The sequence below is a fragment of the Grampus griseus genome (assembly GCF_964374135.1).
Source record: "Grampus griseus genome assembly, chromosome: X".
Classification (NCBI taxonomy): Eukaryota; Metazoa; Chordata; class Mammalia; order Artiodactyla; family Delphinidae; genus Grampus; species Grampus griseus.
The window spans coordinates 4,631,307-4,645,885 of NC_138999.1; the positions used below are offsets into that span (position 1 = coordinate 4,631,307).

Consider the following 14,579-nt stretch of genomic DNA (forward strand, 5'->3'; position numbering starts at 1 on the left):
GAAACCACTGAAAAGCCCAGCAATGCTCTCAAAGGCTCTGCATATTTTAAAGATTCATAAAACAAGTGTTATTTGTTTCTAAATGGTCATCAGAATACTTTCTTTCATCTTCCTACCTCTTCTATATATTCAAGTAAATGGGCAAAATCAGTGTTTTCCTCGACCTTCTGCACGATACTCGTGAAACACAGGTTTGACTCAAGGTCCCTATTAGTTTCACGTGTTGAGAGCTAAACTATGACACCAGCCTTGAAGATTATCCCCCTGCATGGCTACCATGTCGAAATACATACTACGGGCCGAATTGTTTTCCACAAGATTCAAACGTTAAACCCTAACACCCAAGGTATTTGGATACAGGGTCCCTAGAATGGTTTTCAGGTGAAATGAGTCCCAAGGGCGCCCTCATCAGAGAGGGTTAGGGTCCTTCCAAGAGGAAGGGGAAGCTGCTCTGTCTGGCCCTCCCCTTGCGCTCACCTGAGGCAGAACCTGCCAGAACCCTCCTGTTGGACGTCTGGTCCCCAGAACCGCGAGGATACACGTGCTGCTGTTTCAACCCCCAGCCTGTGATAGTGCGCTCTGGCCGCCCAAGCACACTACTACAATACGTCTAACAGAGAGCTGTGTGTAATCTCCAGGTAGCACTCTCTCGGAGGAAGAACCACTCGGAGGTTTCTTAGATCACAACTGCTTGCAGTTTGGGGAAAGGAAATAAATGTTTCCTGGATGACCTAATTCCACAAATGCCTAGAAGAGCAGAAGCACAGCACGTTTTGTCTGCCTTTGGGCATAGCTACTGAAGAGGCTTAAGCCATAAACAGAATTATCACAGGACAGAGGGCGCCTTTGAAGACCTGCCTAAGTGATTTTTCCACTCCGCCTGCAAACGTCGTGTACAGGAGGGGCTGACAGTTACTTTGGGAAGCGATACACACGCAGGGAAAGCCTATGTAATTACTGGACCTGGAGGGGGTTAAACTCTTCGTTCCCAAGCGAGGGGACGGACAGGCCGCTGTTCTGGGAGTTGACATGTCACTGCTGCCGATGCAGGAGGCCTCTCTTCAGTCCTCTGCATGCGAACAGCTGTTACTTATGGCCCAGCCACCTGTTTACAGGTGATGACAGGCCTATGAAGGCAAGGCCCTCCAGGATTTACTCTCTGGTACTTACTCTCTTTACTCGCCTGAATCCTGAGAACCCACTGAGTGCCCACCAACCAGATGAAAGCTTTCTTTTACACACAACCGTAGCTAATTCAGCACTTCTGGAAGTGAAGATGTGCTTAATTCCAGGGGAGGCTTCTGATCTTTTTCTTCATCTCTCAGTAGTTGTATTAATGTTCATTTCTAAACATCCATCAACAGAGGAATGCATAAAAAAGATGTGGTACATATATACGATGAATATTACTTGGCCATAAAAAAGAACGAAATTGGGTCATTTGCAGAGTTGTGGATGGACCTAGAGACTGTCATACAGAGTGAAGTAAGTCAGAAAGAGAAAAACAAATATCGTATATTAATGCATATATATGGAATCTGGAAAAATGGTACAGATGATCTTACTTGCAAAGCAGAAATAGAGACACAGACTGTAGGGAACAAATGTATTGGATACCAAGGGGGAGAGGGGTGGGGAGGAATTGGGAGATTGGGATTGACATATACACACCACTGATACTATGCATAAAATAGACAACTAATGAGAACCTACTGTAGAGCACAGGGAACTCTACTCAGTGCTCTGTGGTGACCTAAATGGGAAGGACATCCCAAAAAGAGGGGATATACGTATACGTATAGCTGAGTCACTTTGCCGTACAGCAGAAACCAACACAACATTGTAAAGCAACTACACTGCAATGAAAATAAAATAAATAAAATAAAGATAAACTGTCTACTAGGACGTCATTAGGTATGAGGTTTCCAGAATGTTCTTTGATGCAGCAGTCCAGAGAGATCTACTGCAAAAAGGAGATTCTTCACGTTGAATGAGGGACTGGAGATTCGTGACATACAAAAATCAGCATAAAAAAAGTTTCCGGAAGGACTGCCCTGGATAAACCCATTGTTTCAAGTTTGATGGAGAAGTTTTGCAAATGTGGAAATGTTTTCAGAGAAAACCAATGAACGTCCCCCATAATTAATGCTCTGAGGAATACATCTGGGAAAAGCTTCAAGAAGATACACCTGACCATGGCAAACTTCACATTAGTGCAAATAAAGTCCTTGGCCTTTTTTCTTGGAATGGTCTGAATCCTCCCTGTACATAATAACTTTAACTTAAAACGCTTATAATGAATAAAATTAGATGATGCAAATGCTCACTTTAAACGTCAACCAGCTCTGGCACTTGGGTTACGCTTTTATTTCACTAGGAACGGAAATGCGTGAAGACATAAGGAGCTCTGGGCAAAGGGTGCGCAAGAGGTCGCGTGGTCAGGTCACCCCGGAGGGGCAGGGGACACTGTGGAGACGCATGAGGTCCCTGAAGGTGGGCGCAGAGCAGTCAGGAAGGCATCCTGGGTCCACGTGGGCCAAGAAACGTTCTCAAGAAGTATAAACAGCAAGCCCTGAGTTTGCAAGTCTCTTCTTGGGGTTTGCCAATGCGGGGGTGGGGCATCTACCAGCCAAGGGTCCAAGCTGACCCGAGCCCTCTGCATCGTGTGGATCCCTGTGTGGCCACAGACCACACCCTGGTTTTCTGCTTCTTGGACACTGGCCAGTGGACACTCAGCACGGTGGGGTGAGAGCCACAAAAACTACCCAGGACCGGGGCGCTCTGTGGTCCTCCAGGGACCCCAACACGTGCCCCAGGGACCATGTGCCGCAGGCGCTTTTAGCTGCTGGTAAAAGAAACAGCGCAAGTACTATTTACCTTCAAAACAGACTATAGCAACAACAGCAGTGTTTGCAGGCAGAACAGTCAAGTAAAGGACCAATAAATATAGCATTGTATTAGCTTTCTTCCTCTACCTTGAGAATATATTAGTGGGGTGAGAATGTTTCATATCCCATGCATTTACCTTCTTATAGACTTCAATCATTTCAGCCTCTGACTCAATTTTAGTGTCTAATAGAACAGGGGCAGTGAAGAGCTCCGACTCACAGGCACTGATACGTCATCCCAACTGGGTGAGTCCTGGTCCAGCCTGGAGCCAGGCCTGCCTGCGAGTGTGGCCGCCAGCCTCCTGGTGACCAAGAGCACCTCAGGACCTGCAGACAGGGGGCAGTGGGTCAGCAGCCAGGTGCTGTGCGGAGACTCTGGAAGAATCAGGAATGTGAACCCCTACGGAATATGATGTAGAAGCAGCAAAGAACAACGTAGAGGGAGAAAGTCAGCAGCAGAGGGCCTGGGAGAAGCTTTATTCCTGCAGCAAATGTCATTTCTAACATTTCTAATATTCTTATCTCCGTCCTATAAGTGGGAAAACTGGAACTGAGAGTAGGCACTGCGGTGGGCAGACTGGTCCCCAAAGATGCCCACCCCTGAAGCCCCAGAACCTATGAATGGGGTCCCTTACACGGTAAAGGGGACTTTGCAGAAGGGCTTCAGGCTATGGAGCTGGAGACAGGGAGGGTGTCCTGGCCGAAAGGTTGGGGGCTCCTCTAGCCAGGTGTGCCCCTAAAAGCGGAGCGCCTTCTCTGGCTGGAGGGGGAGAGATGCTGCAGAAGGAGTGATGTCAAGCATGAGCAGAGTCGGATGCACCAGTGCTGGCTCTGTGATGTAAGACCCACTGTCAGGACCAGAGCGAGACCTCGAGGGGTTGAGGGAGGAGCCCAGGACACCCAGCTAGGAGACGGGGACTCCAGTCCTACCTATAAGGAGCTGGGTTCCACCAGCCACCTGATGAGCCTGGGCATGGTCCTTCCCTAGCGCCTCCTGGGAGGAGCCCAGCCAGCCAACATCTTGGTTTCACGCCTGTGAGACTTGGAGCGGAGGACCCAGCTATGCCAGGCCCGGAATTCCAACCTATGGAACAGTGACATAAAAATCTGCGTTGTTCTAAGTCCCCAAGCTTGTGGTCATTTGTTAGGGCAGAGGTGGAAAGGAACATGGGCAACTGGTCCAATGTTAAGCACCAAAATTCACATTTAAAATTCACAAAATTCACCTGGCTAACTGTGGAGAAAATAATACAGTATACAACCAGCACACCCTCTGATTGTGCTAAGAGGCCTTCAGCTAATAAAACAAACCATGCTCTAATTTGCTGATGGTCCACAGAAAGGACCCTGGCAAGAAACTCCCAACCCAGTGGCCAGTCTTCTTTACTTGTGCAGAATTCACATCCCAGTTCCTTCTGCATTCACCTGGGGACCGATGCTGCTGTGTTTTAGAAAACAGGGAGGGATTCCATCTTCATCCAGTTTACGCCCAAGACTCTTAGAATTAGGAAAGCTTTGAAGAACTGGTCCAAGACCCCCAGTATCCCTCAAAGAGATTTGGATCCTCTTGCCAGCATTTAGGACAAGCTGTTGCCAAGTCTGGACTTAAACAAGGGGGAACCAGTCATCCCCACTGGCCTGGGATTAGGTGGGTCCCTGGAACACGGAGATTCAGAGCTAGCACTGCACAGGATCTGGCCGATGGCGAGGACTCAGTCACCCTAGTTTAAACAAACAAAGTTCCGGGGATGTAGCCACTGGGGACGCCCTCTAAAAAAAGATCACCCTTGAATCTGTCAGATGCCGTCCATGGAAATTACTGGGGACTATTAACTCAGTATTTGTTTAAGCTAGCATACGAGTAATCCAGTGTTTCTGAGGTATCTTGTTCATTGTCGCTGCCTAAGAAGCCTTTGCAGACAGACTTTTTTTTACCCCAATACAGCAACCCCCCTTCCCCGCTGATGACAGGCTAGTAACACAGAAGGGGAAGCTACGACAGAGCCCTGGGGTCACCAGCGAGGGAGGAAGCGGCCGGGCAAAGGGGCGCTGTCAGGAGCCAGGCAGAGCGACACAGAATCAGAGCTAACGACACGAGCACACACGCGGTTTACAGCTTTACAAAGGCAAAGCTGGGAACGCAGGAAGACGTTCTTCTTAGCCCTGGCAGTTGAGTCACTGCTCCCCGACCCTAGCAGAACTCTGTGTGTCTATGAAGGTTACCTGTGGGCACGACTATTTAATTTTTCACAAATCCAAGATACAACTCATCCTTCTCAGTGTCTGGAGCCCTGTCAAATTTTCATTCTGTGATGGTGGCTTAAAATAGATGGGTTATATGTACATGCTGTTACGAGGGCCTAATGAGAACCATCATTCTTTCGGACTGCCGATATGTGAAGACTGCACAACCACACGTACAAACACACAAAGAACAGAGAAAACACGTGGTGCAACACAGGGCTCACAGCTCCTGGTGCGGTCTGGGGTGGGGGGCGGGGGGGTCCCTGGGGCTGGCATGGGACCAGCTGGCTCAGGTGGGAGCCAGACCAAGGGCTCCTGGAAAGCAGGACTCCCTGAGGCCCCGTGGGAGATGAAAATCATTGGGGTGAAGGCAGGACTTGAGGTCATTCAGAAATGCAGAGGCCGGGCAGCTCGGCAAGCAGAGGCCTTACCGCTGGCCAACCAGAGGCTGAATATTCACAGGAAGAAGCAAGAAAGTGACGATGGGGAGTTGGGGAAAAAACAGGGACCGCTCGGTGGTGAAGGGGGCCCAGAACATGCCACGGGAGCCCAAGGATTATTCTGAGCTGAAGACATGGGAGATCAACAGCTGCAGGGCAAGGCTTTTTCTAAATTCTCCTTATCTTCCTAAAAGCAAAGCCTCCCTAAAGAATGCAACTGCCATAAATCCCCTCCCCAGGAGCTTTACAACCCGGGAAGGTTGACTTTTATGGCTGAAGAGAAGTCTGCACAGGTCAGAGCCTGGATAAGAAACTGTGTAAACAGACATCGTCATACAACTACCACGTCTCACATCTGTTCTCCTAAGAGCCCATTCATGTTTCCTAAAAGTCGTCTCTTCTACCAGAAGCGCCCCTCTGTCTCTCCCCAACCCCTATTAAGATGGTATATAAGCCCCAGGTGCTCACTGCCTCCTTGAATCATATTTTTCTGGGAACTGCCTCATGCTTACACAAATAGAAATCTGTATTTTCTCTTGTTAATTTCTTCTGTCCGTTTAATTTACAGGCCCCCAACCACCAAACCTAAGAGGGTACAGAAAACGTTTTTTCCCCCCTCGACAATGGAATTTGGGAAAGCAAGCAACCTAGTCCACAGAAAGTCAGTAGGGATACCAAGCAAAGGCAGGCTGGATGAAAGAAAAGATGTGTAATGGGAGGAGTTATGAAAGGAATAGTTGAGATCTTTTTTTTTTTTTTTTAATGAAGTAAGGGAGGGCCTGGTACATCAGGTTGCAAGAGACGTGAAATAATACCAAGACCAGTGACCAGAGGCCTCCGTATTTTCCTCAGTGGTTCTGGGTGACAGGAGAAGACGGGCATGAGGCCTGGGCAGCAATGGCCAGGGATGTGCAGTCTCCCTGAGGCCCCGAAGGTGGCTGACTACGGCCCAGTGACTCTCCACACCGCCAGGAGAGACTCGAGCACCACTATGCCCCTAATGGGGTGTTCAGAAGTGAGACACTGACTAAAGAGTATGCAATCCCCCAAAGACAGAAGCGCAGCTCATCTCACCTGGCCGCCAAGTTTTAACTTTCTTTTCTTTTTCTTTTTTTTTTAATTTTATATATTTATTTATTTATTTGTTTATTTGGCTGCTTTGGGTCTTCGTTGCTGCGTGCGGGCTTTCTCTAGTTGTGGCGTGTGGCCTTTTCAGTGCAGTGGCTTCTCTTGTTGTGGAGCACAGGCTCTAGGCGCGCGGGCTTCAGTAGCTGTGGCTCAGGGGCTCAGCAGTTGTGGCTCGCGGGCTCTAGCGCGCAGGCTCAGTAGTTGTGGCGCACGGGCTTAGCTGCTCCGCGGCATGTGGGATCTTCCCGGACCAGGGCTCAAACCTGTGTCCCCTGCACTGGCAGGCGGATTCTTAGCCACTGCGCCACCAGGGAAGTCCTGTTAACTTTCAATCTGCCAGAAGCAACGCACCCACTTGATTCCCATTATTCTGGGAGGTGAAGTAGCTCTTCCAGCAGCAACACCTGACAGCCTACACCTGTCTGCAGACTTTGGCCATATAGACAATACACAATAAAAAGAGATACAGAGAATGATTTTTAAATTAACGTGTTTCTTTGTCAAGAGATTATGTAAAATATATTAATTGCCATTTCACATATTGAAAAGTCAACTCAGGTGATGACTTCTGTAATTGAAGAAATGGTCTGAGTGTTACATGATGAAGACATTGTACAGTTAATCAGAACTCAAGTTAAAATACATTTGCCATTTTTTAACTCTCTAGGTATATAAAGGCTTAACGTGCGAGACTTTCTTCAAAACAAAACAAAAAAGTAATTCAAAAGAAAACTCTGGGGACTTCCCTGGTGGTCCAGTGAGTACAACTCCGTGTTCCCAATGCAGGGGGTTCCGGGTTCGATCCCTGGTCGGGGGAACTAGATCCTGCATGCGTGCCACAACTAAGAGTTCACAAGCTGCAACTTAGAAGTCTGTGTGCCGCAACTGAGAGCCCGCACGCCACACCTTAAAGATCCCACGTGCTGCAACTAAGACCCGGGGCAGCCAAAATAAATAAATAAATAAATAAAATAACTGATTCTTTAAAAAAAGGAATAATTGTTCATTTAAAAAAAATCCTGAAATTCAGCTGTGAACATTAACAAGAAAAATATGTATCCAAAGTAGTGACTGCCATGCTTTTAAAAACTGATTTCAGGTTTTACTTGTAACGTAGTAGTAAATATCAACACAAGAAATCCTGTGTAAATGATGGCATTTTTATTTTGCAACAAAGACGTGCATTTTTGCGGCGAGGCACTGAAATGGCAGAGCACACACACCCAGGGGGGCTGGGGTGACTCCCGGCTTGCTCCCTCAACCTGCCCCGGACTCTGAGCACCGCCGCTCCTGTCTGCAAGCCTCCAGAAGCTCAGGGGCTGTGAAAGCTGGGGCAATGATAACCTCTGCCCTGCGGGGCCCGTGGGATTCAGTGGGGGCTCCCGCATGCCAGGCCCCCCGGCACACAGGCGCTCAGTGAGTGCGCCTGAGCATGGAGATGGGTAAAGTGACTTCTGAAGATGGCACCGTACTTTTGCATATCTTAAGCACAAAAGAACGATACATAAATAACTTAGGACATCTGCAACGAACACTTGCTGAATGCCAGCTCTGTTAGGCATCTTCTCCTAGTAAAACAGTGACTAACGTGACAACATAAATTCCCCCTTTTATGCTACTTGTGCTTTACTACAGTCCTATTAGTACCACTGTACCAGATTAATTTGGTGACACGCACAGAATCATAAATTCCCAACGGCAACCGTGACTCTCTCTAGGGACTTGATAACTGCATGAAATGCCCTTCAACTCCGAGGCTCGTCACCCCTATATGCTGGCGCCTGCACTGCGTTAAAGAGGAAGCAGCAGGACACAACCTAAGAGCAGTGTCATGCTTCCATGAGCCTCTCTGCAACTGCTTGCTGAATTTGGAAGACAAATGCAAGTACAAAACGGGCGGTGGGCCTCCACAACCAGGAGCCGACCAACACTGTCCTTTCCTCCTACAATAGGCACATCTGAGGAAAACCCAAACACCTTAACTGTGTCTGCCTAGGAAACAGGACAAGACAGGTTTCATTTCTGCAAGACAAATAGCTGCATCAATAAGTGTGGGTGACTAACAAGGGTAACTGGTGGAGAGCACTTCTAGGAGCGAGACTACTCCTCAGATACGCACGTGCTCATTTTCCTTTGATGTGCCTAGAACACTGTCACCGTGGGCAACAGGGATGTCCGAGCTCTGCCTCGGCGCCTCGGCGTCTCACCAAGGGGAACTCCCGCCCGTATAGACTGGAGCCACACAGCCGTGCCCTCCTCTCCCGCAGCTGCACTGCAACTGGCCTCACGCAAAGCCGGCGTGTGGTCTCCCCATAAACTTGGTTTGCACACACACTTGAAAACCTGGCAATGCCATGTTTCCATGAATAGGGTGCCCGGCAAAGGAAGGACTGCCTGGAGTAGAAAGAAAGGCAGCACCCTCCTCCCTGAACAGCCAAACAAAGGAGGACACGACGGGTCAGCACCTCATCTTCTCAGCTGTGAAGACGGCTGCAAGCAGGCGCTCCTACTCTGAGCTGCTCCAGAACCAGTCTGCTCAGGGAGGCACCTCACTCTACCTGCACCACACAAAGAAGATGGCCCTTCTAGGAGGAGGGTTTTATCACCTGAAGGGATGGGAGATCCTTTAAGAAGTTCTTAGGGAAGGAGAACGCATTTGTATGGAATCTGTCATAGGATGGCAAACACGTGGACTCAAAGATGTTCTGATGTAAGAAGCAGAACCACACTGCAGCCAGGACCCGTCCCACCAGCCCTGAGGCCTCATCTTTGACTCTGTGGCTTAGTGGCTGGGCCATCGCAGGCTCCACCCTGGTCATGCAACTGCTGAGTTGAATCCGTCCGCGTACTTGTATTGCGAGGAACGCACTGCCGCCATCACTCAATGATATGCAATGATTCTTCCGGCTGTCGCATAATAAAAAATATATATATTTGGCCCTTGCCCCTGGTTTCCAGTACAGAGCTCCTAAAACCCTTGGCACTTCCTGGGCAATCAGAACATTTTTCATTATTCGTAATAATCTCCTTTCAAGCACATGTCAGCTTATGCTAATGAGTGACAGTCCTGGGCCCCAGATGCTTTCGGGATGGGGGCTGGTGGACAGAAGGACCAGGCAGGATTAGAGCGCTGCAGCTTGCACCCCAGCCCAACCTGCAGGCCCGGCGATGCAGTCAACAAAGGCCCATGGTTTAACCAGCAGTGCCAGGCAATGGAGCCTCCGCAGAAAGCCCTAAGGTTCTCGGAGCTTCTGAACACAAGGGGGTGCTGGGAGGGTGGCGTGCCCAGAGAGGGCACGGAAGCCAGCACCCTGGCACCCAGACCTTAGGCTAAGCAGCTCTTCCACCGGGCTGCTCCTGAGCTGTACTCCTACACTAGACCAGTGAACGCAAGTCGCGTCTTCCGAAGTTCGGTGAGTCATTCTAGTGAATTATAACAACCGGGAAGGGGGCTGTGTGGGAACCCACGTCTGTGGCCGGATGGGAGAAGCACGAGGGGCCTGGGTACCTCGTCAGAGGCTGGCATCCGCAGCAGGGGCAGTCTCGGGGGCTGAGCCCCCAACCCGGGGGTCGGCGCCGACTCCAGGTCCTTAGCGTCAGAAGTGCGCTGAATCGTGGGACGCCCAGCAGGCGTCTGAGAATCAGAGGAAGCCCAAGGGGTTACACAGCTCGACGGCCCTTACAGGTTCAGTATAGTCAGTTAGGCCCCGGGCCCAAAAAACACATCACTCAACAACGTTCGCCACTGTCAGCTGCATCGGGAGGCAGGCTTTTGAGTAACCTTCCCTGCGCTCGCGGTTAGTGTGGCAAAGGCCGCGTTAGTGACAAGCAGATGGTGAGAAGATCTCTCACGGAAAGGCTCTTCCCTGCACCCGTGCCCCACGAAGCACCGCACCCTCGGATGCAGGGACCAGGAGGGAGCACCGTCACCCTGAGGGACGCCCCGCCTGCTGTGGACACACGTGGGTCACCAGCAGCAACCGCTCTCGAGAAGCCCCAGGTGTTCTGGAATCTGCCTCTGCAGGTGGCTGAGGCTTCTTCCCCCTCCTCCGTCTCACCAGCCCCCATGAGCCGCGCGGAGACTCAGCAGAAGCGAACAAGCCCCGTCGCGCACTCTAAGCACTCTTCCTGGGCTCAGACACCACCTCCCCAGCTCCAGCACGGACGGCATAAGGAAGCAGCCCACAGAGGCAGGACAGAGCTCCGCCTGCGGCCCCCTGGCAGGGGAGAAACCGAGAAGCATTTGGGGGGAGGGGTGGTGAGCGTTGCTGACTTACGTCTGAATTGCTGAACTGCAGGGAACGTGTGTGTCCAAGGCTGCTCGTTACAAATAAGGACACCGTCGCCATGCATCACTGAAGGCCCCCCTTCCCTGCAAAGTGCCCGTCAGGCAGTGCTCTGCGAAGCCTAGGCTTTCTTACATTCGGGCACCCCAGACGATTCTGGCCGGGACTCACTGGCCAGGTGACTTGGGGTGGCTGCACTCCGCCACAAAACGAAGGGATCTCCCCACGCACCTTCCACCCGGCGACCCCACTGCCCTCTCCGTGAGTCCTCGGGAGTGCCGCGCAGCAGCTGTCCACGTGGACACAGAGACCCTGCGCCTGCGCACGGCATAACCTGCACGCCCGCTGCCGCTTACCTGCTCCACGGGAGCGGCGGGAGAAAACCTGCGGGCGCACGCCAGGAAGATGTCTGGCTCCGGCTTCCCACTCCTCACTTCGGGGTCATCGCCGAGGACGACGTGATGGAACAAGCTGAAGAAGCCCTCGTGTCTGCTGGTCTTCATCTGGAAGGATGCGGTCCCTGAGCTGGTGGCCACGGCACAGGGCACGCCGTGCTTCCGCAGGTGGTGGATCAGCTTCTCCACACCTGGGGGCGGGGGGGGGGGGCGTCAGTGATGATGGGGAGCAGAGGTACCGGCCGCAGGCCTCCAGGGACACTGCGCCAGCTCTGCCGCCCTGGCTCTGCTGCCTCTGCCCAGACATCGTGTGAGCTCACACTGTCCTGACAGGGGTCGTCAGCACTGGGGCATCCCCACGCAACATAAACGTCAGAGAGCGATTCAGGGCTCAGCGCTAGCACCTCCCAAAGTAACAGAGGTGACGGTACCGGGATGCTGCTGCTGTGTTCGTCAATCCTATCGGAGCCAACCCAGGGAAGGGCCTCTGCACTGAGTACACAGGGCTTCGTTTTGTTTTGTTTTAAAGCAATGAATACACAAGGACTATGCTTTTGGTGTTTTCTGAGGAAACTCTGTATTGTACAGAAAGCAATTCAGCATTCCTCACACTGCTGGACCCTGAACCAGCCCCCATCAGAGGCTGAAGGGAAAGGTCGCTGCTGAAGCAAAGCTGCAGGACCACCTACCAAGGGGTCAGACACTGAAAAGGCTCTGCTTAACGCAGCTGAACAACAATAACAACAACACACCACGTGAAAGACACGCTTCCGCGTTCCTATCAACGGTGGTGGTTAAGTCCAGGAAACACGTAGGTTAATGTATTATCCTTGGAGCCAATTAAGAGACCGCCAGTTATAAGAAATGTGACAAAAATGACAGTACTTTCCACCTTCAACACACCCGATTACAACAACAGTAATGTCTAAATCCACACAAAGGTTTATCTAAAATAGTATCTTAAATAATCAGATAATCACGGCTGTTTCAGTAAGTACATAAGGCGATGTCCCTAGTTTCTCAATTGCTACAGAAAAGATTGACACGTTTTTCGATACCTGAACCCATTCAGAAAGGGAACAGATACTGTGATCCTTCAGAGGAACAGTCCTATGAGGTGCTCAGAGGAAAATGTGGACCTCAACTCCACGCCAAGACAACTAAATCAGCAAAATCTAGCACTTGGATGGATGTAAAAGTCAGTGTCCGACATCCAATCAAAATTACCATGCTTGCAAAGGAGGAAATACAACCCATAACCAGGAGAAAAAGGCAATCAATAGAAATGAACACAAATATGGAAGAGATGATGGATATCAGCAGATACTGACCTCACATAACAGCTTGGTAAATATAATTACGCCCAAGTCAGGGACTGTCAGAATGGAAAAACAAACAAAAATAAAGTGAGACCCAAATACACGCTGTCTGCAAGAAACTTACTTTAAAGATAAATACTCAGATAGGTTAAAACTAAAAGGATTGAAGGACTTTCCCGGCGGTCCAGTGGTTAAGATTTCACCTTACAGTGCAGGGGGTTCAGGTTGGATCCCCGGTTGGGGAGCTAAGATCCCACATGCCTCGTGGCCAAAAAACCAAAACATAAAACAGAACCAATATTGTAACAAATTCAATAAAGACTTTAAAAATGGTCCACATTAAAAAAATCTTAACCAAAAAAAGGATTGAAAACTATGTATTATGTCACTACCCATCAAGAGTCAGTGCAGCTGTACTAACAAAAGACAAGTGGGCTTTAGAACAACGAATGACAGTTATCAGGGATAACTAGGGATGTTTTGTAATGACAAATAGGTCAATTCATCAAGAAGATATAGCAATTCTAAACGTGTATGCACCAAATAACAGACCTTCAAAATAGGTAAAGCAAAAACTCAAAGCACAGAAAGGAGAAAGATGTTTCAAATTCCTCTCTCAGTAGTTGACAAAACAAGTAGACAGAAGATAAGTATGGTACTGCTGACTTCAAAAACACTATCAAGCAACTTAACCAAATGGACATTTATATAACACTTTACCCAACAACAGCAGAATACATATTATTTTCAAGTGCATATAAAACATTCAACAAGATAGAATACACTATGAGCCAAAGAACAAGTCTCAAAATTTTTAAGTAACTGAAATCATACAAAGTAATTTCCCTGACCATAGGAGAATTAAAATAGGAATGGTATTTGAAAAATCAAAAACTGGAAGAAAGAAAAGAAGATCTACAATCTAAGATTTTATCTTAAGAAAGTAAAGAGAAAAGAAAAAATAATAAACTCAAAACAGAAAAGAGAACATAGAAAACTGATTAAACCAAAACCTAGTCCTTTAAAAAGATCAATTTAACTGGTGGGCTCTTAGCTAGACTGATCAAGGGAAAAAAAAAAAAATCCAAGTTTATCGCAGTGAAAGAGAGACAGCACTACAGGTCCTTAAAATCATTAAAAAGGATACAAAATATGACAAGCAACTTCATGTCAATAAATTTGCTAACTTAGATAAAATGGACACGTTCTTTGAAAGCTAGAAAGCTCACTCAAGAAGACGCTAATAACCTAACTAGCCCTAGGTCTATTAAAGAAATTGAATCTGTAGTCAAGAACCTTCCCAAATCTAGGACTGGATGGCCTCACTGGTGAATTTAGCAAGCATCTCAGAAAGAAAGAAGAAATAAAGAAACTGCAAGAAATTGGAGGGAACGCTCGCTTCCCAACTCATTTTATGAGGCCAGCACTTTCCTGATACCAAAGCCGGACAAAAGTCACACAAGAAAACTACAGACCTGTATGACTTCTGAACACATATGCTTAATTTCACACTGAAAGGAATTTCCAACCAGTGTGAAAGTATTCTACGTGAAGGGTTTCTATGGGGTGTGAATCTATCATGTGAAAACATGAAAAAACCACAGCATTCAAGATTGTTTGCAACAAGCACTGATTAACAGCATGGAGAATTACACTTACCGGTTAAATTTCAGTTAAAAAACCCTTTACTTAACGGATGAATTAAGATGGATGAAAGAAAGCCTAAAAACAAACAGACATCCAATAATCACCTCTGTCTGGATACGGTGATTAAAGCTGAGTATCAACGTGATTTGAATTTAAAACAAAATATTCAAATTGTATCACACGATAGTAAACCAACATATTAAAAAATAATGGAGCATATTTAAACAGATGC

At 48.5% G+C, this 14,579-nt stretch overlaps 1 protein-coding gene across 1 annotated transcript in view; it reads right to left on the bottom strand.

Moving 5' to 3' along the window:
- Positions 1–14,579, bottom strand: part of LOC309839864 (pseudouridine-5'-phosphatase-like) — a 71,135-nt gene that overhangs the window by 8,359 nt on the left and 48,197 nt on the right. Inside the window, exon 3 of the mRNA XM_082681838.1 lies at positions 11,343–11,572. Coding sequence (XP_082537964.1) covers positions 11,343–11,572 — 230 coding nt within the window. The remainder of the gene's footprint in view (positions 1–11,342; positions 11,573–14,579) is intronic.